Source organism: Leopardus geoffroyi, chromosome A3 (genome assembly GCF_018350155.1).
Source record: "Leopardus geoffroyi isolate Oge1 chromosome A3, O.geoffroyi_Oge1_pat1.0, whole genome shotgun sequence".
Lineage (NCBI taxonomy): Eukaryota > Metazoa > Chordata > Mammalia > Carnivora > Felidae > Leopardus > Leopardus geoffroyi.
The window spans coordinates 49,347,698-49,375,664 of NC_059336.1; the positions used below are offsets into that span (position 1 = coordinate 49,347,698).

At 42.7% G+C, this 27,967-nt stretch overlaps 1 protein-coding gene across 14 annotated transcripts in view; it reads left to right on the top strand.

Moving 5' to 3' along the window:
• SYNDIG1 (synapse differentiation inducing 1) overlaps window positions 1-27,967 on the top strand; it is a 181,383-nt gene that overhangs the window by 142,089 nt on the left and 11,327 nt on the right. For 11 of the 14 annotated variants that reach the window (XM_045445508.1, XM_045445510.1, XM_045445512.1 and 8 more), the window contains one exon: window positions 11,241-11,367. The exons of 2 other annotated variants lie outside the window; for them this stretch is intronic. In XM_045445508.1, the coding sequence (XP_045301464.1) occupies window positions 11,241-11,367 (127 nt within the window). Of the gene's footprint in view, window positions 1-11,240; window positions 11,368-26,766; window positions 26,941-27,967 lie in introns of all 14 variants that reach the window. One more of the 14 variants, XR_006703367.1, reaches the window with a different exon arrangement.

Consider the following 27,967-nt stretch of genomic DNA (forward strand, 5'->3'; position numbering starts at 1 on the left):
AATGGAAAAGGTAGACAACATGCAAGAACAGATGAGTAATGAGAACAGAGAGATGAAGACTGTAAAAAGGGTAGAAGTTAAAAACAGTAACAGAAATGAAGAGCATTTTTGTTAGTAGGCTTAACACAGCTGATGAAAGAATCAATGAACTAGATGACAAGTCTCCTAAACTAAAACATAACGAGGAAAAAAGAATGGGGGAAAGAAGAAACCAAACACCCAAGAAATGTGGGGCCGTATGAAGAAGTGGTGTAACATGTATAATGTAATTGAAATATTAAAAGAAGGAGAAACAAAAGAAATATTTAAAGAAATAATGGCCAGGAGTTTTTCAGTATCAGTGACAGACACCAAACCACTGTTGCAAGAAATATACAGAGACCATCAAGCAGACCTGAACAAAAACCAAAACCAAACAAACAAAAACATAGATATGACATATTTAAACTACAAATTTGAAAACAGAAAAATCTTGAAGATCCCTTAAAGTGAATAAAAACACCTGAGCTCTAGAGAAACAAGGATAAAAATTGCAGCAGACTTGTCATCAGCAATCATGCAACTAAGAATTCAGTTGAGTGCAATCTTTTAAAGTGTTGAATGACTAAAACAAATAAACAGAACTTGCAAATCTAGAATTGTATATCCTTCAATGAGAAGAGTATCTGTGAGAATAACCTTCAAAAGTCAAAGGTAAATAAAAACTACTTCAGACAATTGGAGGAATTAACTGACAGCAGACCTGGAGTCCACAGGAAAGTTCTTCAGGCAGCAGGAAGATGATACAGGTTAGAAAATTACATCTATATTTTAAAAAAAAGAAGCAGCAAAAAAGGGGATAAATAGAAGTTAAATGCAGTCTTTTACTTTTCTGAATTTATCTCAAAGTTTATTGTCCATTTAAAGCAAGAATGGTAACAGTGCATCAGATGATTATAGCACACATGAAAGTGAGAAGTAACAACAGTGTCATGAGGGAGCAGAGGAAAGATTTGGGAGTGTTCTGTCATAAGGTACCTGCACTGCACATGACACAATGTGGTGTTATTTGAAAGTAGACTTAAGATTGGTTTCAAGTGTTATTATGAACCCAGAGACAACCACCGAAATATATGTATTTTAAAAAGAAGTATAAATGATAAATCAATAGAGGATATTAAATGGAATCCTAAAAAAAAGTGGTCAATTAAAACCAGGAAGCCTAAAAAATAGAGGAAAATAGAAACAACAGATACAACAGATGTGCAAAGATGGCAGATATTAATCCAATTATATTAATAATCACTTAGATGTAAGTGGTTTAAACACACCAGTTGAAAAACAGATTGTCAAAGTGGTTTAAAAAAATAAAAATGAGAGGCTCCTGGGTGGCTGAGTTGGTTCAACATCTGATTTCAGCCCAGGTCCTGATCTCACAGTTCATGATTTCGAGCCCCACATCGGGCTCTTTGCTGACAGATCAGAGCCTGGAGCCTGTTTCAGATTCTGTTTCTTCCTCTTTCTGCCCCTACCCTGCTCACACTCTCTCTCTGTCAAAAATAAATAAACATTAAAAAAATTTTAAAGAAAAATGAGACCCAACTGTATGTTGTCCACAGTATCAATTATGTATCATCTACATTTAAAGAAACCCACTTTAAAGGTTAAGACCCAGATAGATTAAAAGTAAATATTTAAAATAATAATACAGAGAAAGCTATACCATGCTAACACAAATAAAGATAAAGCTGGAGTGTCTGTATTAATTTCAGACAAAGCCAACTTCAGAACAAGGAAGATTATCAGAGATAAAGAAATACATCACTTAGTGATAAAAAGGTCAGTTCTCCAGGAAATATCACAATCCTAAATGTGTATGCATCTAAGCACAGAACCAAAATATGAGGCAAAAACTGGTAGAACTGAAAGGAGAACTGGATACCATCACAGCAGGATACTTCAACACCCTCATCAGTACTGAATAGACCAACCAGACAGATCAGTAAAGGCACAGATGGCCTGAACACTATATAACAACTTCACCCAACTGACATTAAAAGGACAGCCCATCCAACAACAGCAGAAAACCTCTTCTCAAGTGTGCACGGTGCATTCACCAAGATAGCCCACATTCTGGACTACAGAACAACCCCTAAAAATTTTTTAAAGAATACAAATAATACAAAGTGCATTCTAGATCACACAGAAACCAAAATAGAAACCAAGAAGAGAAAGATAGCTGGGTATTTCCTAGATGATTGAAACTTCACAATATACACTTCTCAATAACCCAAGGGATCATAAAAAAGAGAAATTTTAAAATATTCTGACTAAAAATGAAAATAAAACAACCAAAATTTGTGGGATGTAGAGGAGTGCTTAGAGGGAAATTTATAGCATTAAATTCATATATTAGCAAAGAAAATGGATCTAAAATTCATAACCTAAACTTTGACCTTAGAAAATTAGAGAAAGAAGAATAAATTAAGGCAAGAAGAATGAAGAAAACAATTAAAATTCGGGAAGAGAAAAATAACACTGAAAACAGTCAAACAGTAGAAAAAATCAACAAAATTAAAAGTCAGTCCTATGAAAAGATTTGAAAAGAAAAATCAATAAAATTTTAAAATATCAGGAGTGCCTGGGTGGTTCAGTCAGTTGAGCATCCAACTTTGGCTCAGGTCATGATCTCATGTTCGTGGGTTTGAGCCCTGTGTCGAGCTCTGTGCTGACAGCACAGAGTCTGGAGCCTGCTTCCAATTCTGTCTCCCTCTCTCTGCCCCTCCCCCACTTGCACTCTGTCTCTGTCTCTTAAAGATGAGTAAACATTTAAAAAATTTAAAGATCAAGGGGTGCCTGGGTGGCTCAGTTGGTTAAGCATCCGACTGTTGATTTCAGCTTCAGGTCATGATCTCATAGTTTGTTGGTTTGAGCCCCGAGTTAGGATTTGCAGTGACAGCACAGAGCCTGCTTGAGATTCTCTCTCTCTCTCTCTCTCTCTCTCTCTCTCTCTCTGTAAATAAATAAACATTAAATTTTGTTTTAATTTTAAAGATCAATAAAATTGATAAACTTCTATCCCAGCATGCCAAGAAAGGGAGAATGAGAACACAAATGATCTGTGTCAGGAGTGAAAGAAGGTCATGGCTACTGATGCTTTGGATATTTAAAAGAGAACAAGAGAATTCACCGAGAGTGAATTCAATAACTTAAAGGAAAGGGACCAAGTCCTTGAAAACAAACTGCCAAAACTAACTGAAGGACTGATGGATAATCTGAATTGCTCTACAGCTGTGAAAGCCATGGTTCTTAGGCTTGGATGCATGTTGGAACTACCTGGAAAACTAAAACCTACTGATGCCTGGGTTCTACTCTCAGCAATCTTTATATGGCTGGGGTGGGGCCTGAGCACCTAGGTGCTAGGACCCATCCCCGTGTAACTGAGATGCCCAACCAAACTACTGCTGCCTCATGTCTCCACATTCTGAGGTCCATTGAGCAAAATGGTGTCTCCCCACTCTTCATATGCTTTTCTCTTCATGGCTATTTGAGTAGTTAAAAGCATGAAGTCTCTCCCCAATTCCTGTGATTAGAGCTGATTTTTGTACCCAGCCTTAGAAATGGGAAATAGTTCATCCTCAGCAACAAAATTCTCTGCTGCCAAACTAAAAATGAAGCCCTTGGTGAGCCTGTGTTTGACTCTATAGTCTCACAGCCACACTGAGCACACCTCTTCAGGACCTCCTGTGAGCAGGCCCTCTTCACACAGACGTGCATAAACATGGCATTATGGAATTAAGTGTTCACAATTGCTTGGCGTGGAATCCTCAGGGCCTGGAGAGCAAAGGTGGTGATAAAAAATTGAAGAGTACCCACTCTTGGCTGTGACAGTATCTTCAGATCTTTTATTCATGTCATGGGTGTACAATGTGGATGTGAAATCATTTTTTGATCATTTGTAGTTAGGGCACTCAGATGACAGAGGGCTGGTCCCCAGCCAGGAATGAGGAAACTGTGTAGAGAACATTGGGCAGTCTGTCTGCACAACTCCCCACCAGGCTGTCCTTGGTGTGTTCAGTCCCTGCTTCCTCATGTAAAAATCTGTAGGAGAAAAAAGCAGAAGAATTAGCACCCTGATGTGAGTCTTTATTTGAGGCTGCCTCACTCAAGGGTTCATTGCTGTACAGCCGAAGGGATGAAATGACTTCCAAGTGAAGAAAGCTTTCTATGGTTCACTGACATGTATATGAAACAGTTTCCAGCCTTCCCTTGGTCATCCCAGAACCAAAAGTGAAAGCCAGCCTCAGCTGTCAGAGCTCAGGCAGGAGGGAGATCAAGTCCATGTTGTATCCTCTTCAAAGTCCCCATATGGACTCTAAGATCTGGACCTTGAAAGGTGAGGGATCTTCTGGATGCAGTGGTCATCGTGAGCAAGGGAGCACTGCTCTGCAGCTTTGGAATCCTCCCAGAGCACACTTCCACACCTGCTAGGGGAGACCCTGGCAGGCAGGGTGGGGCCCACAGCCATCATATGGAAGGAGATCCCAGCAGGTGACACCAGTGACTGCCCAAGGCCACATGACCAGATCTGCTCTGCCCTGCCTCTGCTGCTCCTTCCCACAGTGCTACAGACACTGGCAACAGCCCTTGGGGACCTGCTGGCCTGACATTATACACAAAGGTTGACTTCCTGCCTGAAATGGAGGCAGCACAAGTACTGAACAGAGGCTGAAATACTCTTTAGAAATACAACTCTGATCAAGTTGATAAGGAAACGTCTGCCATTCCTCAGAAAACAACTATGGGATTTAGAGATTTAGCAGAGTTGTGCCCACCTCTGCTCTCTGTATCTGTCCCCATCAACCATCATGCAAACGGCCCAGTGGGGCTAAATGAAAGCAGTGTTTGAACAGTTTTGAACAAGTGATGGTGGTGGGCATCCTGATGACAGGCTGATGACAGGCACATAGCACATGGATGAGAAAGAGGGATTCCAGCCTGTTACACATGAGCCATTCTGACGGCAGGGTAGGCAAGGACTCACTCTGCCATATACCTATGGGTGTGCATCTCCCCACTAAAGCCAGAAAGAACTCTCCAGAGTAAGGGAAGTGTTCCTCTAGAATTACACAGATGGCACCTGCTACCTCCCTTGGTGAGACTTCCTGAGCCATGTCCTGAGGTGAAGACAGGTCCCATGTCCAATTTCTTAGGCAAGACAGTCAAAAATGATGCCTTTGACTTCAAGGCCTTTCAAAGAGTGATGGCAATTTTAAAATAACAGTATACCAAAGAGAAAGATAGAGATAGGAAGGAGGAAGATAGAAAAAGGAGGGAGAAGGGGCGCCTGGGTGGCGCAGTCGGTTGAGCGTCCGACTTCAGCCAGGTCACGATCTCGCGGTCCGTGAGTTCGAGCCCCGCGTCAGGCTCTGGGCTGATGGCTCAGAGCCTGGAGCCTGTTTCCGATTCTGTGTCTCCCTCTCTCTCTGCCCCTCCCCCGTTCATGCTCTGTCTCTCTCTGTCCCAAAAATAAATAAACGTTGAAAAAAAAAAAAGAAAAAGAAAAAGGAGGGAGAAAGCAGAGGAGGAAAAAATCAGGCAGGAAGAAAAATAGAGATCACAGGAAAAAGGCATGTACATGTACCCTAGCTTTTCCAGTGTTTCTAAACTTTCTAGAGTCCACAGTGTATAAACACGCCACAGAACAAGTTCACCGCTGTCTTTGCCATGCTGTATGTTGGGAACACATGCAATCTGGGGCCTTTCCATGCATTTGCAAAGCACTGGGTCATAAAAACTGAAAGTGATTTACATAGCCCAGCGTAATGCCAGCAAAGGGAAATCAATATAGTGGAGGTTTGGCAAAATCATGTTAAAGCACCCTTTCCAGGGAGTTTGATGACAGTGAGGGACACAGGAAGCTTCCAAGAGCTGACAGCACCAGCAGCCAAGGTAGACAATGCAGCTACTCATCCCCCTGCCCCACTCCTCACCAGACACTCTGCTGTGCAGTCAGAAGGGCCGCACTTTGGGCCACACACAATTACACAGTCAGAAGCTGGATCCCACTGCCACATAGACAAGCTGCATGGATGCTTCACCTCTCCATGTCTCATTTGACTCATCCATGAAATGGGAGATGCTACCTATACAAAAGCAGTAATATGGAGACTATAGAAAGAATGGCAACAACTCAATAATAAGACAAATCTTTATAATTCATTCACAAAGGAAGATACATGAAGGACCAAGTAGCACAAGAGAAGGTGCTATAACCATTTATCATCAGGGGAGTACAAATGAAAACCATCATTGCTTACCCAGTGGAACAGTAAACATTAAAAATGCTGACATCACACCACTGGGGAGGGGCTGGAGGCCTGGGACCCAAACCTACTGCGGTACAAGTGTAAAATGCTACAACCACTGCAGAAAATGGTCTACATTTTCCTTACAAATGTAAACATTGATCTCCCTATTTCACACCCAGATATTTGCCTACAAGAAATGGACTGAGGTAGGGGCGCCTGGGTGGCGCAGTCGGTTAAGCGTCCGACTTCAGCCAGGTCACGATCTCGCGGTCCGTGAGTTCGAGCCCCGCGTCAGGCTCTGGGCTGATGGCTCAGAGCCTGGAGCCTGTTTCTGATTCTGTGTCTCCCTCTCTCTCTGCCCCTCCCCCGTTCATGCTCTGTCTCTCTCTGTCCCAAAAATAAACGTTGAAAAAAAAAAAATTACTATTTAAAAAAAAAAAAAAAAGAAAAGAAAAGAAATGGACTGAGGGACACACAGAAATACCTGTACAAGATTGTTCATAGCAGCTTCCATAGCCCCAAACTGGAAACAGCCTGGAGGCCCAAGAACAGCCAGAGACCTAAGGGCTCCTGTGACTAGAGAATGGTTTACTTGATGGGGTAACCTGAGCCCTTCTGTTTCAAAAACACAGAATCCCTTCTGGGGCTGCTGCAGTGCCCATGCTCCTGAGATACTGGTTCCTGGAAGCCCTTGTATTCTATTCTTCAGAGCTGGCATCAGCTTTGTCCATTGGCACCTTGGTTGTTACCACTTTGAGCCACCTATGCTGTGAGTTCCATTTCCCTTCCATTGCTTTTCTAGAATAACCCCTGAGTTATGGAGTTTCTTGTCTAGGAGCTATGTGGCTCTGAAGGATCCAGCTGCAGTGATGTTAATACCAGACAAATAAACTCTAAGGAAAAAGCTGTGAAGAGTGACAAAAATAACACTATAAAGATTAGAAGACAGCCCATCAAGCAATGACAAGGTCCGGAAGTTTTACTTGCTTGGCTGCTGTTACGAAGTAGGGTAAGTTTTTAAACAGGGAGGTCACAGATCCCTATGTCATCTACAGGGCATTACTGTTCCCTAGGATGATGTTGAGAATTCACTACTGCCCCTAAAAGCCCCACCTGGTGAGCCTCTACCTGTCTCTAGGTAGAAGCCATGAGAAATCCAGGAAGGGGCTATGGTGCAGGTGGCTTCGAATCAACATTGAGGGAAATTGGAGAACAGGTTCATAGAATGTCCAGGCAGTAGACCCAGGTGAGGTTGAAACCATGCTGTGGCATTACCATAGCTCAGCTGCCCTGGTGTGGAGCACAAATCACCCAGGGTGGGTGTGAGGGCTGTGGAGGGTGGATGGACAGCAGAGGGTCATGGAGGGCCATGGAAGGCCTCAGCAGCCACAACTGCCCACTCCTGCAGCCACTGTGGACTTATTGTCTCATCCAGAAAAAGAACACAATTGGCCACATCTCCCCAGGACTGCCAGCTTCCAACACAACATTCCTCCTTCTTGAACAAATTTCCTAAAACTTTTATTTTCAAAGAAAAGAGAGATTTATACATTATGGACAAGGTGGAACAACATTAGTTTATCAGTATATTAGAAAGGACTTCAAAGCATAATTTCATGATGTAAGATGTGTTGGGGTATCTGGACCTTTAAGGGTCTTACCTGGAAACAAAGTAAAAATTGTAGAAAAGAGCCTAATGATACCCCTTGCCTCTCTTGGTAAATAATATGCAAAAGCAAACCCTGTGAAGTCAGTCTTATTTTCAATGACAGTTTAAGGAATTGTAATAAAATAAACCTCCTTGGCAGTTTCTATACCCCACCATCACCTGACTTTTGTTTTAATAGTGGGCTTGCAGTATTGATGGTTTCTGGAATCAGGGGCCCAACATTTGGATGACAGCTTAGATTTCTGGTAGTTACGCTAACGAGGACTCTGGAAAATTGTGGGCAAAAGGTCAGTACTATCCACCTCACATGTCTCTGTGGTCTGTCCTCTGTCCTCAGACCAAGCCAGAATGGTGCTTCATTTTCTAAATGTACAGCTGGAATGCAGGCGGTTGGCCATGGGGTGAGGGCAGCATGGACAGTGAGGAGCTCAAAAATCCATTCATTTTAAACCTTTCTAGCCATGTGAAACCCTTGCTGTCTGGACTTAGCGCCTAATTTACAGCATTGCAACCCCAGTGAAAATACACAGGAGAGGGGCGCCTGGGTGGCGCAGTCGGTTAAGCGTCCGACTTCAGCCAGGTCACGATCTCGCGGTCCGTGAGTTCGAGCCCCGCGTCGGGCTCTGGGCTGATGGCTCAGAGCCTGGAGCCTGTTTCTGATTCTGTGTCTCCCTCTCTCTCTGACCCTCCCCCGTTCATGCTCTGTCTCTCTCTGTCCCAAAAATAAATAAACGTTGAAAAAAAAAAATTTAAAAAAAAAAAAAAATACACAGGAGATTCTAATTGCACCATTTCAATGAGATTTTTTCAAAACTGTCCAGGGACTCTAGTCCCTCTTCTTCTTTGTAAGGAGTCCAGATACCAAAAGGGTAATTGAGCCACTGGTGGGGTGAGCCAGGAAAAGCAGCAGAAAACTGCCTTTTCTGTCAGGTATTTCATGAGTGTTTTGGGGAAGAGGTCAGTAAATAGTTGTGCCTTTACCAGGAAACAGGTCTTTTGGAGCTGAGCACTGAGAAAGGAGCTAGGCATAGGAGAGGGTCACAGCCTTTGAGAGACAGGGCCTCACAAACCATTTTCTTCCTTCTGGAATAAATTTGTGAGAAGCTGAAACAATGTGAAAGAAACCATGGCATTTCAAAGGCCCTAGAGGATACTGTCATGGATGATGAGATGTTTCTTATTTTTTCTTGGCCAATGAATTTACTGTCAGCTTCCTCATCACAAAGTAATCTCTCCATCATTTCCAGTGGCTCTTCATGTTCTGTTCTGGTCCTTGTCTCCTCAGGACAATAAGAAGTGATGAATGGATTGTGTTTAATGTGAACACAATGTGGTTTGGTAGCCTGTGGCAAGTTTGCTGCCATTATAAATATTCGGTGAGTAGGCAGGCCTGGAAATTGTCTCTTGCTGATCAAAGATCATCTCCAGACCAAGAATGCCCTTGCCTTGCTAATTTGAGCAGATGTTACAGCCCTAAATGCAAACATGGGACCACTGGCATCTGCCTTCCTCTCCAACATCACCCCTTGGCATTCCCCTTGTGCCCAACCTGGAAGTTTCTGAGCCAGATGTCAGGCCAGCCCGACCTTCCCTCACCTCCAGACTTTCTCAATGCACTGTGTTCTGGAATGCCTTCTATCCCTCATCACCAGGTTGTTCCTTATGACAATGGTGAGAAGTCTTCCCACCCCACCCCCAACCCCAACTGAGTCAGGTGTCCCCACCACCTGCTCTGTGATGGTCTGCACAGGCTCCTGTGAAGGCCCCTTCACATAGGGTGTGGTTCTCTGCTCTCACCTGTGGGCTGAGATGGGATGGGCTCCCATCTGTTCAGGTGTCCTGTCATCTGTTCCCATGGCTGGTACATGATTGGGACTCAGTTCAGTATTGAGTTGGAGAGATGAGTTCTAACAGGCAGTTTTCTTAGTTATATGGTGGAGGGAAGTGATGTAAGTTTACCTTTCTAGCTGAACAGATTGCCTAAAAGTGTAAAGAAAGAAAGAAAGAAAGAAAGAAAGAAAGAAAGAAAGAAAGAAAAAGAAACCAGTGTGTTATGAAAAAAATAAAAACCAAAGTTTAAGTCATAGATGAGGCTTTGAGTAGGACAGGTTTGCTCTGCTTCTGCATTTCACCACAAGGAAATGGGGAGCTGAGTGCTTGATACCCTGCACCAGATGCCCTGTTTTGGGACATGGTTGAGGACTCCCATTATCACAGTCAGTTGTCATCTCCTTTAAGTTCACCAGCACCACTTACCCTATGCCTCGTATTCCTTTAATTATCAGGGAACCCCATGGACATATGGCACCATTCATTCATTGCCTTTGTTACTTACCTGACTACACTCTCTGGTAAACAGAAGGAGCAAGAGATCAAAGAAACAAGGACAAAAGTGAGTCTCCCTCTCTCTTCCCCTTCCTCAAAGCCTCCCCCAAGGGGACCTACTCATACAGTGAGTTTATAAACCTGTGCATGCATGTAGTTTGGGTTTAAAAATAAACCAACATGCATTGCAACTTTCTTTTTCACATAATGTAAATACTTTTGGTATCAATATGTAGAGATCAACATTTTTAGTGATTCTGTGGTGTTATGTATGAATGTGCACTGTCTAATCATTTCCCTAAAATGAGCATACAACTTGTTTCAGTTTCTCCTTTTGCAAGCACACCCACAGGTGAAATCCCATTGAACCAAAGATTATGCACATGCAAACTTGGTAGATACTATAAATTGACCTCCAGGAGTCTGTGCCAATTTTTACCCTCACTAAGAAAATGCTACTGTCTTCTCCACTAGGGCTCAGAGTTCAATTTTCACTCATCTAGTAGATAAAAATAGAGATCTTGTCACTTCAATTTGCATTTCATCGATAACTATGATGTTAAATATCTTTGCTATTTTTATTATTTCTTCTATAAATTGCTGGTTCATACTCTTACCTATTTTTATTGGGCTTTTGTATTTTACTGATTTGTAGGCAGTCTTTGTATATTGTAGCTATTATCCTGTTGGCCATTAGCTTTATCATATTTTCTTCCAGTGGACTTGTCAGTAGTGGTGTTTGCCATACACAGAAGTCCTGGGATCTCTCTGTGGTTGTTGGAAGGGAATCAGAAAGCATGGGGTCCATGTATAGCTGATATGGGCATCTCACCACAACCTAGCAGAAAGCAGAAGGCAGTGCCCATGTTCAAAGACCCTATCTGAATGAGAGTCTCCCACAGAGCAGCCTCAAGAGCAGCCTACCTGTGTGACTAGTGGCCTCCTATTTTTCCCAGATGGGAAGAAAGCATGGGCTTCCAACTGCCCCCTGCCACCAGCAGGAAGCCCTCCTGGAAAGAAAAGTAGTAAAGACCACCACTTGTTCCATGTTGGGCTCTGGGGCCGGGTGCTCTCCTGACATTGGTGAGTCATGAACTCATGTGGAATTGTGTGCACTTTCTTCCCACCATGAGATGAGGGCAGAAAAGGAGAAAGTTGTGTATGGAAGAGCCCTGTCATCCTGACATAAAACCCACTGCTCAGCTCATATTTTATTTCTATATGCACCTCCTGTACATGCTTCACAAAACCTCCTACCAAAGCAGCTTTATCTTGTTCACTGGTTTTGTAACTTTCTGCTTTTCTGGCCGGCCTTTTCATTCCCTGATAGTCTTTTATGGTTTTGCAGCTGGGATATTGAAGAATGGATGCAATGAGCATGATAAAAGCTACTTGGAGACGTGGTTGGACATTGTCCACTTTCCTAAATGGACAATATAGTATCTCCTAGGTGCTGCATGGTCTTTTCTCCAGTTCTCCTGCTTCCTGATAAAAACTTGTGTTTCTAAATTGGAAAAACATCTTAATGAGGAGGCCAAAGGAATACCTTTTTTTTATAGTTTTTGTTTTTAATTTTTTTTAATTTTTTACTTTTTTAAAATTTATATCCAAATTACTAAGCATATAGTGCAACAATGGTTTCAGGAGTAGATTCCTTAGTTCCCCTTACCCATTTAGCCCATCCCCTCTCCCACAACCCCTCCTGTAACCCTCAGTTTTTTCTCCATATTTATGAGTCTCTTCCCTTTTGTCCCCCTCCCTGTTTTTATATTATTTTTGTTTCCCTTCCCTTATGTTCATCTGTTTTGTCTCTTAAAGTCCTCATATGAGTGAAATCATATGATTTTTGTCTTTCTCTGACTGACTAATTTCACTTAACATAATCCCCTCCAGTTCCATCCATGTGGTTGCAAATGGCAAGATTTCATTCTTTTTGATTGCTGAGTAACACTCCATTGTGTGTGTGTATACCACATCTTCTTTATCCATTCATCCATCGATGGACATTTGGGCGCTTTCCATACTTTGGCTCTTGTTGATAGTGCTACTATAAATGTGGGGGTGCATGTGTCCCTTCGAAACAGCACACCTTTATCCCTTAGATAAATGCCTAGTAGTGCAATTGCAGGATCGTAAGGTAGTTCTATTTTTAGTTTTTTGAGAAACCTCCATACTGTTTTCCAGAGCGGCTGTACCAGCTTGCATTCCCACCAACAATGCAAAAGAGATCCTCTTTCTCTGCATCCTCACCAACATCTGCTGTTGCCTGAGTTGTTAATGTTAGCCATTCTGACAGGGGTAAGGTGGTATCTTATTGTGGTTTTGATTCGTAGTTCCCTGATGATGAGTGATATTGAGCATTTTTTCATGTGTCAGTTGGCCATCTGGATGTCTTCTTGGGAGAAGTGTCTGTCTATTCATGTCTTTTGCCCATTTCTTCACTGGATTATTTGGGTTTTTTTGGGTGTTGAGTTTGATATGTTCTTTATAGATTTTGGATACTAACCCTTTATCTGATAAGTCATTTGCAAATATCTTCTCCCATTCTGTTGGTTGCCTTTTACTTATGCTGATTGTTTCCTTCGCTGTGCAGAAGCTTTTCATTTTGATGAGGTCCCAGTAGTTTATTTTTGCTTTTGTTTCCCTTGCCACTGGAGATGTGTTAAGAATTTGCTGCAGCCAAGATCAAAGAGGTTTTGCCTGCTTTCTCCTCGAGGATTTTGATGGCTTCCTGTCTTCCATTGATGTCTTTCATCCATTTTGAGTTTATTTTTGTGTATGGTGTAAGAAAGTGGTCCAGGTTCATTCTTCTGCATGTCGCTGTCCACTTTTCCCAGCACCACTTGCTGAAGAGACTGTCTTTATTCCATTGGATATTCTTTCCTGCTTTATCAAAGATTAGTTGGCCATACATATGTGGGTCCATTTCTGGGTTCTCTAGTCTGTCCATTGATCTGAGTGTCTGTTCTTGTGCCAGTACCAATACTGTCTTAATGATTACAGCTTTGTAGTATAGCTTGATGTCTGGGATTGTGATGCCTCCTGCTTTGGTTTTCTTTTTCAAGATCGTTTTGGCTATTCGAGGTCTTTTTTGCTTTGATACAAATTTTAGGATTATTTGTTCTAGTTCTTTGAAGAATGCTGATGTTATTTTGATAGGAATTGCATTGAATATGCCAATTGCCTTGGGAAGTATCCATATTTTAACAATATTTGTTCTTCTTATCCAGGAGCATGGAATCTTTTTTCCATTTTTTTGTGTCTTCTTCAATTTCTTTCATAAACCTTTCTATAGTTTTCAGCATATAGATTTTCAGCTCTTTGGTTAGATTTATTCCTAGGTATTTTATGGTTTTTGGTGCAACTGTAAATGGGATTGATTCCTGGATTTTTTTTTTCTGTTGCTTCATCGTTGGTGTATAGGAATGCAACCGATTTTTGTGTGTTGATTTTATACCCTGCAACTTTGCTGAATTCATGAATCAATTCTAGTAGTTTTTTGGTGCAGCCTTTTTGGTTTTCCATATAGAGTATCATGTCATCTGTGAAGAGTGAAAGTTTGACCTCCTCCTGGCCGATCTGGATACCTTTTTATGAGCTTTATTTCTTTATGCATTCAAAAAAACATACATAATTGTGCACAAATGCACAAATCCAATTATTCACACATGCTTCTTATATTTTAGTGCAATCTTTTCTCCCTCCGTGTTCTGCTTGGGTCCCCACATTAGTTCCCTCATTGGGTGCCTATGTTAACCACCTCAACTGCCCATCATTGCCCCTCTATTTTCAGCCATTTGTATGTGCACATCTATGTACTTTTGCACCAAGCACATCTACCTATGTGTGCGTCCTATCATTTTTTTTTAATTGGACAAGATTTGACACACTTACTGCATCTCATTGTTTTCCCTGACACTATTTCCCAACACTTTTGAAGTTTCTTACTTAACCCATATTGCTCGTCTAAATGCCCATGAAGTAATCAACTTGAAGACGATTACAATTTGTTCAGCTGTCTTCCATCACTGTGAATTTACTCTTTCTGGGTTTGGGGAGAAACTGTGAACAAAGATTCAGTCAAACGTGACCTTTAGTGAAAGCTTATATCTCTATTTACTGCTTCATAAGACTAGAGTGCAAGTAGGATCCTTCCATTATTGTGGGAAAAAAATTAACTCCTTTTCAACCTACATACTTGGAAAACAATTTTAATGTAGCATTATAAGGGAACCTTATCTTGATTACACAAATAAACCTGGATGGGCTCTGGAATGCAGCAGCAAATCTTAAATTGCCACTGAGGCCCCAGTCAATCCTACAGGCAACTCTTTTGAGAACATCCCCTTCTACATCTGGCAGTCATTGGTGGACTTTCTGCTGAAAGGGAACCTATGGCAGGAGAGTTCCTGAAGCCACAAGCAGTGCCCTGGGAGCCACTGGCAGCTTGTCCTTTGGAGCACTGGTCTTGATGAAGGGTTGAAGGGTCAGGGCACAGCACCAACAGGATTCACCACACACAGCATAGGTGCCCAATACATAGCGAACAGGCCAGTGAGAGAAAAGCAAGCAACCAAATGCACTATGCATGTGTGTGTCTCATATGCTAACTTAAAATTCCTTCCACCCAGAGCAACATTTTCCTCGAGATCCTCCCTCTGCCCCTCCCCCTTCCCTCCTTCAAATAATCTCTTCCCAGCAAAAAGCAAGTATGCTGGAGAAATGAGAAACTAGACTTGCAATGGAAATCCCCCAATTAAGAGAGGCATGTCCTCACATCCAACCTGGTTATCGAATCTTCTTCAAGAGCCTCTTCCTAACCTGGAAGACCCCAGAAAAATGCAGGCCCCCCTAACCTCCTGCCACAGGGGAGAGCTTTCTCAAATGCTGATATCCCTTGATGTGATACATACCAAGTCATTAAAGTCCTAAATTTCAAATCAAGAAAAAGAAGACAGATGTTCCAGAAGGAAAACAAACAAGCAAAGAGCAGAAGAGATGCTTCCCCAACAGGCACCATCCAGAGATCTGACCTTAGAGGCAGCACGTCTCTCACCAGGAAGAGGGGGCACAAGAACAGAGATGATAGCAGGCGGGCTGCATTCTCTACACACCAAGGTGGCCGGGTGCATTCTCTACCTACCTGGTGCACCTTGCACTTCCCCCACCCCTTCTCCCAGAAAACTTCTCCATTTCCTGTGGACTCTCTGGACTTCCTGCGGAAACATCTTAGACACTGCTGAGACCCTGTGGGATTAAATGCTTTGACAAAGCCCACAGCTGGTTAATGGCCAAGCCAAGACTATTACATGCCTATCCAGTGCCAGAGAGTGCTCCCTCCAGATGTCACATTTCCTAACCTCACAAGGATCATAAAACGTGAAGGCGAACAGGTCCCCTAAGTGAAGAAGAAAAGCCACCAGCACAGTGCAGCACTGCCACCTCATACAGGAGCTAAGCCCCTCAGTGACATTGTAGGCTGAAAGTAACAGATAGTGACAGAGAACCCAGACGAAGCTGGAACAAGCAAGCCAGCTCCCATGGAAAGCAGGGTGGATGGGTAAGGCTGGACAACTTGGTGGAAATATTCACCCAGTGAAAACCTTGGCCAAAGAGCTGGACCCTGCATGTGTGGAAGCCTGAGCTGGTCCCTGACCCACTGCTGCTTGCCAGGGGGAGTGGGGCTTCAGAGGAGGAGACTCTCTGAGCTTCAGAAGGCAAAATCTGGCCTCACCTCATCTCACAGGACACAGAAGTGGGAGCCAGTTGCCAAGTTTGTCAAAGGCCTTGTGTTGCCATAACAACACCCTACGTGTAAAACACCCCTCCTCACTCAGCTTGGGAAGAGCAGGAGCTGAAAGGGAAGGGATAGATAACCCAATGTGGTGCAGAAATTCTGAGAGGCCGCAGAGCAGCTCGTGCCCTGGCACAAAGGTGAGGTCACCCCCCAGAGCACAGGCACCTGCTCACCAGTCCTCCTCTTTCTGCTGCAGTTGCAAAATGGGATGTTTTACCAGACAGGACAATAACTGACAAATGTGCAAATGTATTGAGAACAGCAATATGGCAGAAGGTAAAAATAGAATTGGTGCTTTTTTTTTTTTAATGTGCCCCTGGGTGATTGTCTATAGATGTGATTGCTACTGAAAACAAACCAATCAACCCACAGAAAATGGCAGAGCAGTTGTCAAGATAAATAGTGTAGTAAATGTGAAACCAAAGCCCAGGATGCTGATACAAAAGGCTCACTGTTCAGGGCTGCGATCCTTTCTTTTTCTAAGCGCACAGAGTTGTTTATGAAATATCCCCTCAGTGACCCACAAATGCACAAGGTCAAAGTCCAGGCTTTCAGGCCTTACACTGAATTAGCAGGCAGTGGGGGCCTGGAAAGCCACCCTGTTCTCCTCACAGGACTCCTCTCTCCAGGGGTAGCTGGTGCAGAAAGATGAATAGGGGCCCAGGAAGTAGAGGTGAGGGAGGCGTGGTCCTCAGGCAGGAGTAACAGAGGTCCTCACATGATTACTACATGTGCTGCAATCTGAAATGTGGAGACAGAAGAGGTTGATACCGAGCAGCACAGAATGTTTGGCTCTCTATGAGGTGAGTGGTGACCAAGGAGAGTGTAACCAAGTTCAGGAGAGGGTTGTCAGATGGCCAATGAGGGATTTACATCCCCCAGGGAATCATGCCCAGGATCCAGCCAGGTGCTGTGCATCAGAGTCAGAAAAGGACAGTCATACCAAGGTAAGTTACCCTCACACAGACACCCAGATATCAGGGCGCTGGGTCTGTGCCATGTCCCAGCATCCACAGTGCTGGAGGAATATTTAGGGTCACTGTACTTGAGTTTCCCGACCCAAAGGACCTCACTAACACCTCTCCACTGCATTCATTTAGAGACAAATTGAGTGGCCAGCCTGATGTTGTCTAGGAGAAAATGTCATCTGCAGTATCAATATGCACTTTCTGTTTACCACCATTGAAATGTTGGAATAACTATGAAAACAATAGGGTAAACTTTAAAAACAACTACATTTAAGAATTTAGTGTGTTCCTTCCAATCCTTTTTTATTCTATGCATTATTCTGTATGTAAGTAAGATTATGTCTTAAAATATGCCATTTTATAACTGATATTGAGAGCATTTTTCATGTAATTAGCAATGCTCAGAAAGCGTAATATTTACCAGATAGCCCACCATAGGTAGATAGCATGATTATTTACTCACCTTTTAAGGCACTTACACTTCCCCCAACTTTCCACTCTAATAAGTAATACTGTGGGGTTTTTTTTTTCATTTTTTCCTTAAATCTGTGCTAGTCTTTACTGTCACTTCTTAAGAAACAAGCTTTTCTTAATATCATTAATTCATGGTTATCTAGTAGCCCTTCTGTAGGAAGACTTTTAAAAATGATTTGTTTTCTTTATTATGTAATTGGTTTTCTGTGAAATGGACTGGAAGGAGGGAATAAAGAGGAGAACAAAAGAACTGACATGTCACCCATACTATAGCAATTATGAGAAAGTTTAATGTGCACACAAATTCAAGTTCAAGGGGTCTCTTCTGTAAACATCATGGGGTGGACGCCCTACTCCATGGTGACACTGAACTGGCTCCCTCACAGATTTTCACAGGCACAAAACAGCTGTTGCCCAGGTGTCAGAGAGGCACTGCACACAGAGGAGCACCCTGGTGCACAGGGCAGACATTGGCCAGTGTGCACCCACAGTGACAAAACATTCATTTTTGTTCCTAAGAATTTTTTAAAGTTTATTTACTTATTTTGAGAGAGAGAGAGAGAGAGAGAGAGAGAGGGAGAGAATGCATACAAGCAGGGGAGGGGCAGAGAAAAAGGGAGAGAGAGAGAGTCCCAAGCAAGCTCCAAGCTGTCAGCACAGATCTGGACACAGGGCTCAATCCTATGAACCATAAGAACATGACCTGGGCCGAAACCAAGAGTTGGACACTTAAACAACTGAGCCACCCAGATGCCCCAGTTCCTAAGAATGTTTATATGTTCCCCATGAGTATTTAAGAAAAATATCTGTTATTCCTCTCCTAGCTTTTAGAATCTCCTATCTCCTCCCCATTTATTTTCAGGAAAGAAGAGGGACTTTTGCCTAGAGACTGAGAATGGGAGCAGTGGTTTCCATAGATGAGCACGTGTTATATAGTTCTGAGGTGAAAGCTGTCACTCACCAGCTATGTGATTTTGGATAAGTTCACTTCACAAAACCTTAATTCTGTGTTTCCAGGGTCTCATTAGTGGATTCGCATGCAGACGTGTTTAGCAGGAAGTATCTGCAACTTACATTGAAATGTACCCCAGAAAAGATAGATTGATGGATGAATAGAGAGTTATATAGATTAATAGACATCTAATAACATAAATATAGTAATATCCTAATGGCCAGCTAAGGTGGTGGATATCTGGGTATTCACTGTAGGTTCTTTAACTTCTCTGTGTGTTTGATAATTTTCATAAAACATTGTTAGAAAAAAGTATTAATAATGGTGTGTACTTCAGGTTCTGTGCAAAGGAGTAATGAGATGAGACAAGTAGAATTTCAGTGTGGAGTCTCACATAAAGCAGAAGTAGTGTGTTATTGTTGCTAATATTTGTCACAACAACCAGCCAGATGGGTATCATAACTCTGTTTTACGGAGAAAAGTAAAATTAGATACTCAAAAAATAGTGAGTAGTTCAAGGGCTGAGCTACTTTATGTCAGCCCTGGATTTGAGCCAGGAGTACCTTTCCCAAAGTCCTGCCCTGCCCTCAAGGTCCTCCAAGACACAGCACAGGAGGGTGGGCCTGCATCTGTGGTCACTGTTCCCGGTCTCCCACGTGCTTACATCCAGTACCCTGACCTTTTTTTAAATAAATTTTTACTTTATAATAGTTTTATACTTACAAAACATTACAAAGGCAGTACAGAGAGTTCCCATCAGCCCCTTGTCCGGTTTCTTCTTTTGAAGACATCTTAGGGTGTAGTTCCTTTGTCACAACTAATAAATAAAATACATTGTACAAAAGGTTTGAAGTGTCACCAGTACTTCCCAGCTTCCAAGCCCTTTCCAAAAGACACCTCTTGAACATTTTAGTAAGTCTGTCTGGTATTTAGTAATTTCTTAAAAAGTTATAAAATTTATGGGGTGCGTGGGTAGCTCAGTATGTTAAGCATCCAACTCTTGGTTTCTGTTCAGGTCATGATCTCAGGGTCACAGAGCCCCACTTCAGGCTCTGTGCTGGGCATGGAGCCTGCTTGGGATTCTCTCTCTCCCTCTGCCCCTCCCCGGCTCATGTGTGCTCTCTCTCTCTCTCTAAAAGTTAAAAACTAAATTTAAGGTATATATTTTCTTAATTTCTTAATCTATCGGTTTACCATTTATTTATCACAGGCCAATTATTGTGATGGATGAAGAGTTACTTTCTTATAAAAGTTCTCTGTCCCTGTGGCTTCCCTCCCCCCTGCCCCATGTCACCTCTGCCCATCCCCATCCTCTCAATATGGTCATCACAGCATCTTATTAATTCATTATCTGACTACAGATGCCCAGTCACTGCTAAGCCAAGTGCACGGGTATTGTTGCTTTTCAATTCTATTCAATTCTATTCAACTCAATTACTATAGTTCATGGACTTAAGCTTCCTCTTTACCGTACTCATCAATAGCCTCTAGATATAATTTTTCATGATGTGACCAAATGTATCATATAAGCAATGGATTCTTTTTTATTTTCCTGGAGACCACACTCCTGGGGTCTTCTGTCTCCCTGCTCCAATTTAAGTTGACTGCTCTTTGATGCCATCCCTTTAACCTTTTGATTCCCTTGTAGTTTTGGCTCCTTTTTATTCCCTGTGTTTTTGTTTCTTGGATCTCGGGCCTGCTCTCAAGAATATTTATCTCTGCAACACCTGTTATTGCCATTGGTGTATCCATGAAAGACAATATGTCTTGCATTCCAGAAAGATGGCAAGCTGCCAACATGGCAGACCAAGGGTAATTCATTTCCAGGAGATGGGTCTGGGAGCTGTGGCTGGGCTTCTTATTCTTTTGAGGGGAGAGAGAACATGGTGTTTGACCAGGGAGGACCATGTACAAATCCCATAGCCTCAGAGTGTGCCATCTATGAAAGAGGCTAGAAACTTCTCCCCCAGGCTTTAGAAACCAGGAAGTAAGCTTTCTGTCTGTTCTGGACCATCAGGGCACAGTCAGAACCTCAGGACCAAGCTAATCCTAGGTGTGGGCCCTCAATTTACATATAAGCATGGTGCAGGATACCCACTGAAAAGTTAAAATATACGTACATTCAGGATTCACGCTGTGGACAATAAAAAGATGCTTCCTAAGGACAATGAAAGTTTTGCAAACCAGCAAAGAGGAAAATAATTAATCCTAGCTCTCAATAAAAACACAAAAGAAATGTATAATCTATATGAAGGGGAAAGACATACAAGAAGGTCGTCAGTGGATTTTCTTCCTAAAGCAGAACTATTACTTCCAGAATTCAATTAACAAAAACAATTTATTTTTAATCTCTTTGAGATTATTATAGAACTCTACAATAATCCCAAGGAGATTAAAATAATTAAAATAATTTAAGTGATTAAGAAGGAATAGAGATCCATAGTGAAAGAATGAGAGATCATAGTTAAAAATATTTTAAAAATCCAAACTTGGAAAATTCACAACTAGAATTTTTAGAATTGGGAAGTATAGAGTACCTGTAATAATAATAACAAAAAAAAACATTTTTTATTTAAGCAGCAGATTGACTGGATGCAACTGAAGAAAGAATTTATATACCAGGAGATAGATACATGGGAATCACCCAGATAAGCACAGAGAGATGGAAAACAGGAAAGAGACATGGCACACAGAAAGAAGAGGTCCAACATGCAACCAATAGAAATTCCAGAGAGACAGAAATGAGGACAAAATGGAATAGTAGTGATATTTAAAGTCATAATGGCTGAAAATTGTCCAAAGTGAAGACAGGTATACATCATCAGATGGAAGTAGCTCACTTCCTGAGTCCTGAGCAGAGGAAAGTAAGCTTAATAACACATAAGGATACATCATGGTGGGGTTGTAGAGCAGGAATTGGAAGAATCAACAAAAGGCTTAGCGATTAGCCCTTCATAGCCCTGTTTTACTATTTTACCCCTGTTACTCACAGGGGTTACTCACCCCTGTTATTTTACCCTTGTTACTCACAGCTTTGACTCTTACCTACATATAGGTAACTTCTGGTTCCTAACTCCAGTGCAGATGCATATGGACAAATACATGTCTTTGCTTGGATATCTGAAAGGTAACCTCGAATCCTAAGCCAAAGGCCAACTTTGTCATCACCTTGCTCCTGCTCCACTAAATATATACTTCCCTTTGTTTCACTGGTGTCATTGACTTGCCACAGTCTTCTATCCCTGTCCCTCACTTGGGCTGTCTGGAAGAGGCATGGGGAACATCTGAAATATGCACATCTCTTGCTCTCCCACCCATACTCCCTTCTTTCTTCTGCAAGCAGACCCTCAGTATCTTCCATTCTTAAGGAGCACACCAGACCTGGGTGGTCTATGCCTCCCTACCTCTTCATTTTTTTTTCTCCTCTCCAGCCCCACCAGTCCCTTCTCCCTATACTCCACCCTCATTTGAAGTGCACCTTCCCCTAGTCCCACAACAGGACATCTCCAAGCTCAAGCCCTGAGTCCCCAAGGAAGGCTTCCCTGACCCCCAAGTCCATTCATGGTCCTCTGAGGCACGCCTTCATGGAACCATTTACAACATTAATGTCAGCTCCCCACTAGACCATAAGCTCCAGGAAAACAAAGGCTGCCTTCTCACTGACTTTTTTTATCTTCAGCACTTAACACAGAACCCTGCAGGAGGATGACACTAAAAACATTCCTTTAATGAATGAAGAGTGTTAAGGAATACTTTTGCAGATATATCCCAAACACTTGAGTGAATTGGTGCCTTTTCCAACATTAATTTAAACTGTGTGCTGACTTGTGAATGAAACAATGATGTGTCCTGCAGACATGCCCTTCCCCCTTCAAGCTATGAGCATCACAGTGTTTACTGCTGAGATTGCATCTGGCTCTGGTGGTTTGGTCTCTGTATTGCTGAACTTGGTTTTCTCACTCATTTCTAATATTCAGTCTTCCCTCTTATGATGACTTGCTTAGCAAAGGAGCTGGATTTGAACTTGTCAAATTTGTTTAGTATCTGCTGCCAGTGAGTAGCCCATGCTGGTCCCTGTTTTGGGCTTACTCCTGGTCGTCTGTCCTCTTCGTGGGGAACCTCGCTGCCTTCTGGTTGGCTGCACAGCCTGCCACCTGGGAGGGGTGCACTTTCCAATTCTACTCCCCAAGGGGCCTGTAATTTGTTTTATTTTCTTGCTAAAGAATTCCTGACCTGAAGCAACCCCAAATGTGCAATGACCTAGTGGGAAAGAGGGAGTTAGGTCTCACAATTTACCTTTAAGTCAAGTGGAATGAAGGTGAGGTGGTCATGGCAGAAGTCACTCGGATGCGACACTGGGGAACTCCCCAAGGGACACACAGGAGCCTTCACAAACCACCTCTGCTAAAAGGAAAAGTGTCCACTTCAAGACAGGGGCTTCAGTTCAGTTGACTTTGCTTCTTTGTCGTTCAGAAGCATGCCTGTGAACCAGACTGCCAAAGACTGTTTGTGTCCCCAAATCCAAATGTGAAAACCCTGACCCCCAATGCAATGGCATTAGGAGGTGAGGCCTTCTGGAGGTATTGGGTTGGGATGAAGCCATGATGGGATTAGTTCACTCGTAAGGGGATAAAGGGACCACTGTGCTATTGCTCAATCATGTGAGAACACAGCAAGAAGGCAGCTGTCTGCAAACCAGGAAGATAGTTCACACCAGAACCCGACCCTGTTGGCACCCTGATCTGACCTCCAGCCTCCAGAACCGTTAGAAAGATGAGTTTCTTGCTTAAGCTCCCCTACTAAGGTAGTTTGCCAAACTAAGATACAAACTTCCCAGTGCATCCCCAACCTCCCATAGGGCTCCATTGCATGTACCTAATTACAAGTATAAAATACTCATTTCTCAAGTTTTGTTGTTTATTTCAAATGAAAAAAGACATTTCTATTTGGAAGCCAGGTTCCAGTGGGACCAGCCATAATAAGTAGGATTATTTTCTGAAATGTGTCCAGGCGACTCCTGCTGCCCCTGTCCTTGGGAGATGTCATTTGAGAAGTATCCTGATATTTCAACCAGAAGTGAACAATGCCTGTTCTTTTCCACAAATGCCTGTTGGGCCACATCCCCTGTGCCACATTTTGGGAAACATTTCATTCAAAAAGGATGTTTCTCTAATGCTACTTTTCCTTCCCCTGCTTGGTTTGATGTGATATTAATGCACAACATACAGATTCCACTTGATTCCACTGCATCTGTTGTGCCATTTCAGCTCAGATGCATGGATTTCAAGCTACGGAGAAAGCACTGTTGTTCACTCTGCCGTGTGTGTACAAACTACTCCACATTGGTCCCCAAGGTCCACCGATTGGGAGCAGAGTGCAAAATCACAAATATGCCTATGCTGACTTCTTTATTAGACCTTCTAATGATGTGCCAGATGTCAGATGCAAGCTAATGAGAAGCTGCTTGGGTCGAATGAATTCAAAAGTAAACACAAGAAATTTTCTTTTATTGGTTTTAAAAGAATAGAAGAAATTTTTAAAAGTCCTCTAATGCCCTGAGGCAGTAATTCAAAACCACCCTTGTAAGCAGGCAATGCGGCTTGGTCGTGTGCTGGAGTGTGTACACATTCCCTGGTCTGTCCATGGGCTCTCCCAGATCGGAGGGGAAATATGGGTTCCTCAGAATGGCATTTAGACATGAATTTGGGGTTTCAAAATGAGATGCTGGGTGTCCGAGGGCAGATTTCTACTCTCACATCAAATATGATTGGAAAAGAGCTCAGACGTGGATGGGGGAGCTTCCTGGAGGCTAAAGAGGATGGAAGCAGCTCTGTGTGCAACAAGGTTACATGCTAGGATCCATCCCCAGCCAAGCCTCCAGCTTGGCTTTTGTCCAGGTGAGAGAGCGTGCCTCAATTCCTGCCAGCCACTGTTGGAGAAAAAAGCCTGTCCTTTGCAGCTGGCCAGCACCAGGAGCTCTCACTATAGCCCACTGAGTTAAGGAGGAGGGAACCAGCATCTGAATATTTTCATTCCTAAAACTCTTGAGATGGTATCACATGAGGATTTGCTGAGAATGCCTATCCTTGCAAATATAAGATCAATTCAGTGGTAGCCACATATACTGGTGGTATCAGGTTCTCTCTCCCCAGCCTCCACCATTCTCAGCCCAGGTGTAGACCTGCAACTTGTAGGCCAAACGGGCAGCAGAACCATCTGGTAATGCAGACATTTAATTTGCCAGAGATCCTTCTCAAAGCTGAAGGCTTGCCTCACGCACTAGCAAGAGCTTTCTTCCTCCTACTTCCTTTCCTCCCTGTTCCATCACCCCCCTCTCCCTCCTTTCTCTGAAGCCCTGGGCTGGTTTTCCTTGCTGAGCTACTCCAGTGCGAGCTACAGCCACAGGAACAGACGGTGCCTATTCAGCCATCAGAATCCTGACTGGAAGCGTGGGAAAGCTGGCTAGTGGTTGGAAAGCTGACTACTTGGTCTGTTTATGCTGTGTTTTGGGTAAATGGGATGACGTTCCTATTCAGATGATCCACATCCAACAGGATGCATATGCTTTCAATTGAAACAATAATAATAACTGTAATGAACAAGCATGTTCAAAGACAGTTTGGCTTACTTGTTCTAACAAGAGGCTCAGTCCACCAACCAGGAGAGAACTACGCTGACACAGCATCATCCATCTGACTACAGTGATCTCAGGTGGTATGGCTGATGACTTTTAATTTTTCTACAGTTTCCTTCTCAAAGTGCCTCCCAAGCATTTTTGAGAGGCAGCATGGCTTAATGCAAGATCAATTTTCTAGAGTCAGACCTACAGGTTTCTGATCTATTGCTGAATAGTTGTATGACTTTGAACAAGTTACTGCCCTTCGTGTGCTTCGTTTTCCTCATCTGTAACTGAAGATAAGCAAAGTCACTGTGTCACGAGGTCTTGATACTAAAACACAGTACCTAGGACAGAGTAGTGAACATTCTAGCGATCTATTGCCCTTTAGCTAAGTACGCAAACAGTTTGAGACAACTACTAGATGCTCATGGATATAGATAGATAGATAGATAGATAGATAATAGATAGATGATACATACATTTGAAATTTCCTAACTCTATAGTGAGAAAGCCCATAATCAATGGCACTTCTATAGTGACAAGCATACCCAGTGCCCAGATCTTTGTTTCTAACACCAATTTTCCAATAAAAGCAATCAGGGGTCCATGGGGAAATGGCTGATTATAGGATTTGGGCAGGAAATATACAAGATGAGCCTGGAGCAGCATCCTACAGTACAAAAAGGGAAAAGTGCTCCAAAATCAAAAGGATGGGGGCATGTCAAGGGGACATAGGAGCCAGCCTGAAAAATCTTTTCATGGTCAAAGTGACAAATAGTATTGAATTATAAGCCAAAGTATAATGTATAATATCAGGGTCCATACTGATATAAATAAATGACTGGATGAATTGATTCATGGGGGAGAACACACAAATCTCCCGTACAGATGAATTCCAAATGATTTATATAGACACTCCACCCTGAAGGAAGAAAAGCACATGTCTCATATCATGTGTGGGCTATGCAGTGACCTCCTTTGATAGAGGACAGTATGCAAAGGTAGAAAGAAGAGTGACTTTAGAATAGGGAAACCTGATAAATACTACTTCTGTCAGACAATCAAGGTCTGTATGCCCAGTGATAAGTCCTGTTGATAGGATGTACTCTTGACATGAAGTGATTAGAAGGGCACTTTACCACTGTGGTATTCCTCCCTCAAATCCATTAGACAACTGTCAGTAGAGGAGCATCCTACAATATGTATGACCAGTGCTCCTCAACATTGTCAAGGTCATCCAAAGCAAGGAAAGCCTGGGAAGCTATCATAGCCAAGAAGAGCCTAAAGAGACATGATATCTGAATGCAATATGGTATCTTGGATGGGATCCAGGACAGAAGGTGGATAGTAAGCTTAAAACATGGACTTTAGTTTATGATAATGTATTAACATTGGTTTATTAGAAACCTGCATGCATATTACTGTGAGTATAAAATCTACTTTACAGACTGAACCTTATTATGCATACCTTATTATCAACAAGTCTACTCCTAGCTGCATACCAACAAAAATAAGTATATATGTTCATTAAAAAGTACTAGAATGTTTGTAGCAGCCTTATTCATAATAGCCTGAAACTGGAAATTATCTTTGCAGAAGAAAATGGGCAAATTAGTTACAGAATATTCATACAGTAGGACACTAGACAATAAATTATCTATATACCCAACAGGGATGAATCTCACAGGTGAAGGAAGCCACAAACACTAGTGTCTACACTCTAGGATCTGTTATAGAAAGTTCTGAAGTGATAACTGCTGGGGGAGAGTGACAGCAAGGGGCCAGAGAAGGCTTCCAAGAGCTGACTCAGTTCTGCTCTCCAACCAGTAACCCGCTGGTTACACAGGTATGTGCATGTTGTAAAAATTTACCAAGTTGTATGCTTATGAATTGTGCACTTTCCCTATGAATGTCATATTTGGGGAAGGTGTGCATGTATAATATATATATATATATATATATATATATATATAGGTATGTGTGTATATGTATATATAATATATGGTATGTGTGTGTCTATGTATATACAGATACACATATATATTTATATAGCACATATTTTTAAAATAATGAAAGATACAGAATAAGCCAATAGCCAAATGTATAGCCATTTATAGCTGTTCAAATTTGAGAAATGGGGAGGGTGACAATTTTCAGTCCTGCTAATTTTGTCTCTAATTCTTATTTAATAATAGAACTTCCTATGATCTCATGATCACTTTTATTCCCTAACAATCTGCTTCCTGACCACATGTGACCCTGGAAGAAGCAGGTGGGGCTGGGGGCACTGGGCAGGAGCACAGAGAGGGTGGCCTGGGCAGGGAGGTGGCAGTGGGAGACACCAGGAGACAGTGCAGAGTGGAGGTCTCCTCACCCTCCCCAGGGGCTCCCATTTTGCCTGGGTTCCACTCAGGTTCCCTGGACTCTCACTTGAGGAGTCCCAGCCTTCCAGCCCTCGCCTCACAGGCAAACAAGTGTGTGGAGAAACCAAGGCAGTCTTCTCTCTGGATGGGGCCAGAGGCCAGCCTGTGGGGGAGAAAGGGTGTGAACGAGTTGGCAACCTCGGCCACAGGGTGGAAGTCCCCTTGGGAAGGACTTGCAGGAGCTGAGTGCCCTCTAGGGTTTGGTGGCTTCTCTAAGCCCTCATGGATAATGCGAGGTGGCAGTAGCTCATACATCCCACATGAGCGTGGCACAGTGGCCACTGTTGTGTGTGTAGTTGCAGTTGTGTTCTCTGTGAAATGAGATCCGCAGAAGAAATGATTTTGATGACATCTCTACAGGATGTTCCCTCCCCCCTGAGTTCAGGGGCCCAGACCAAAGGCAGGTGGAGTGGCTCCTGGAAGGCCGGTGCTCAGTGCCCATGCCCAGGT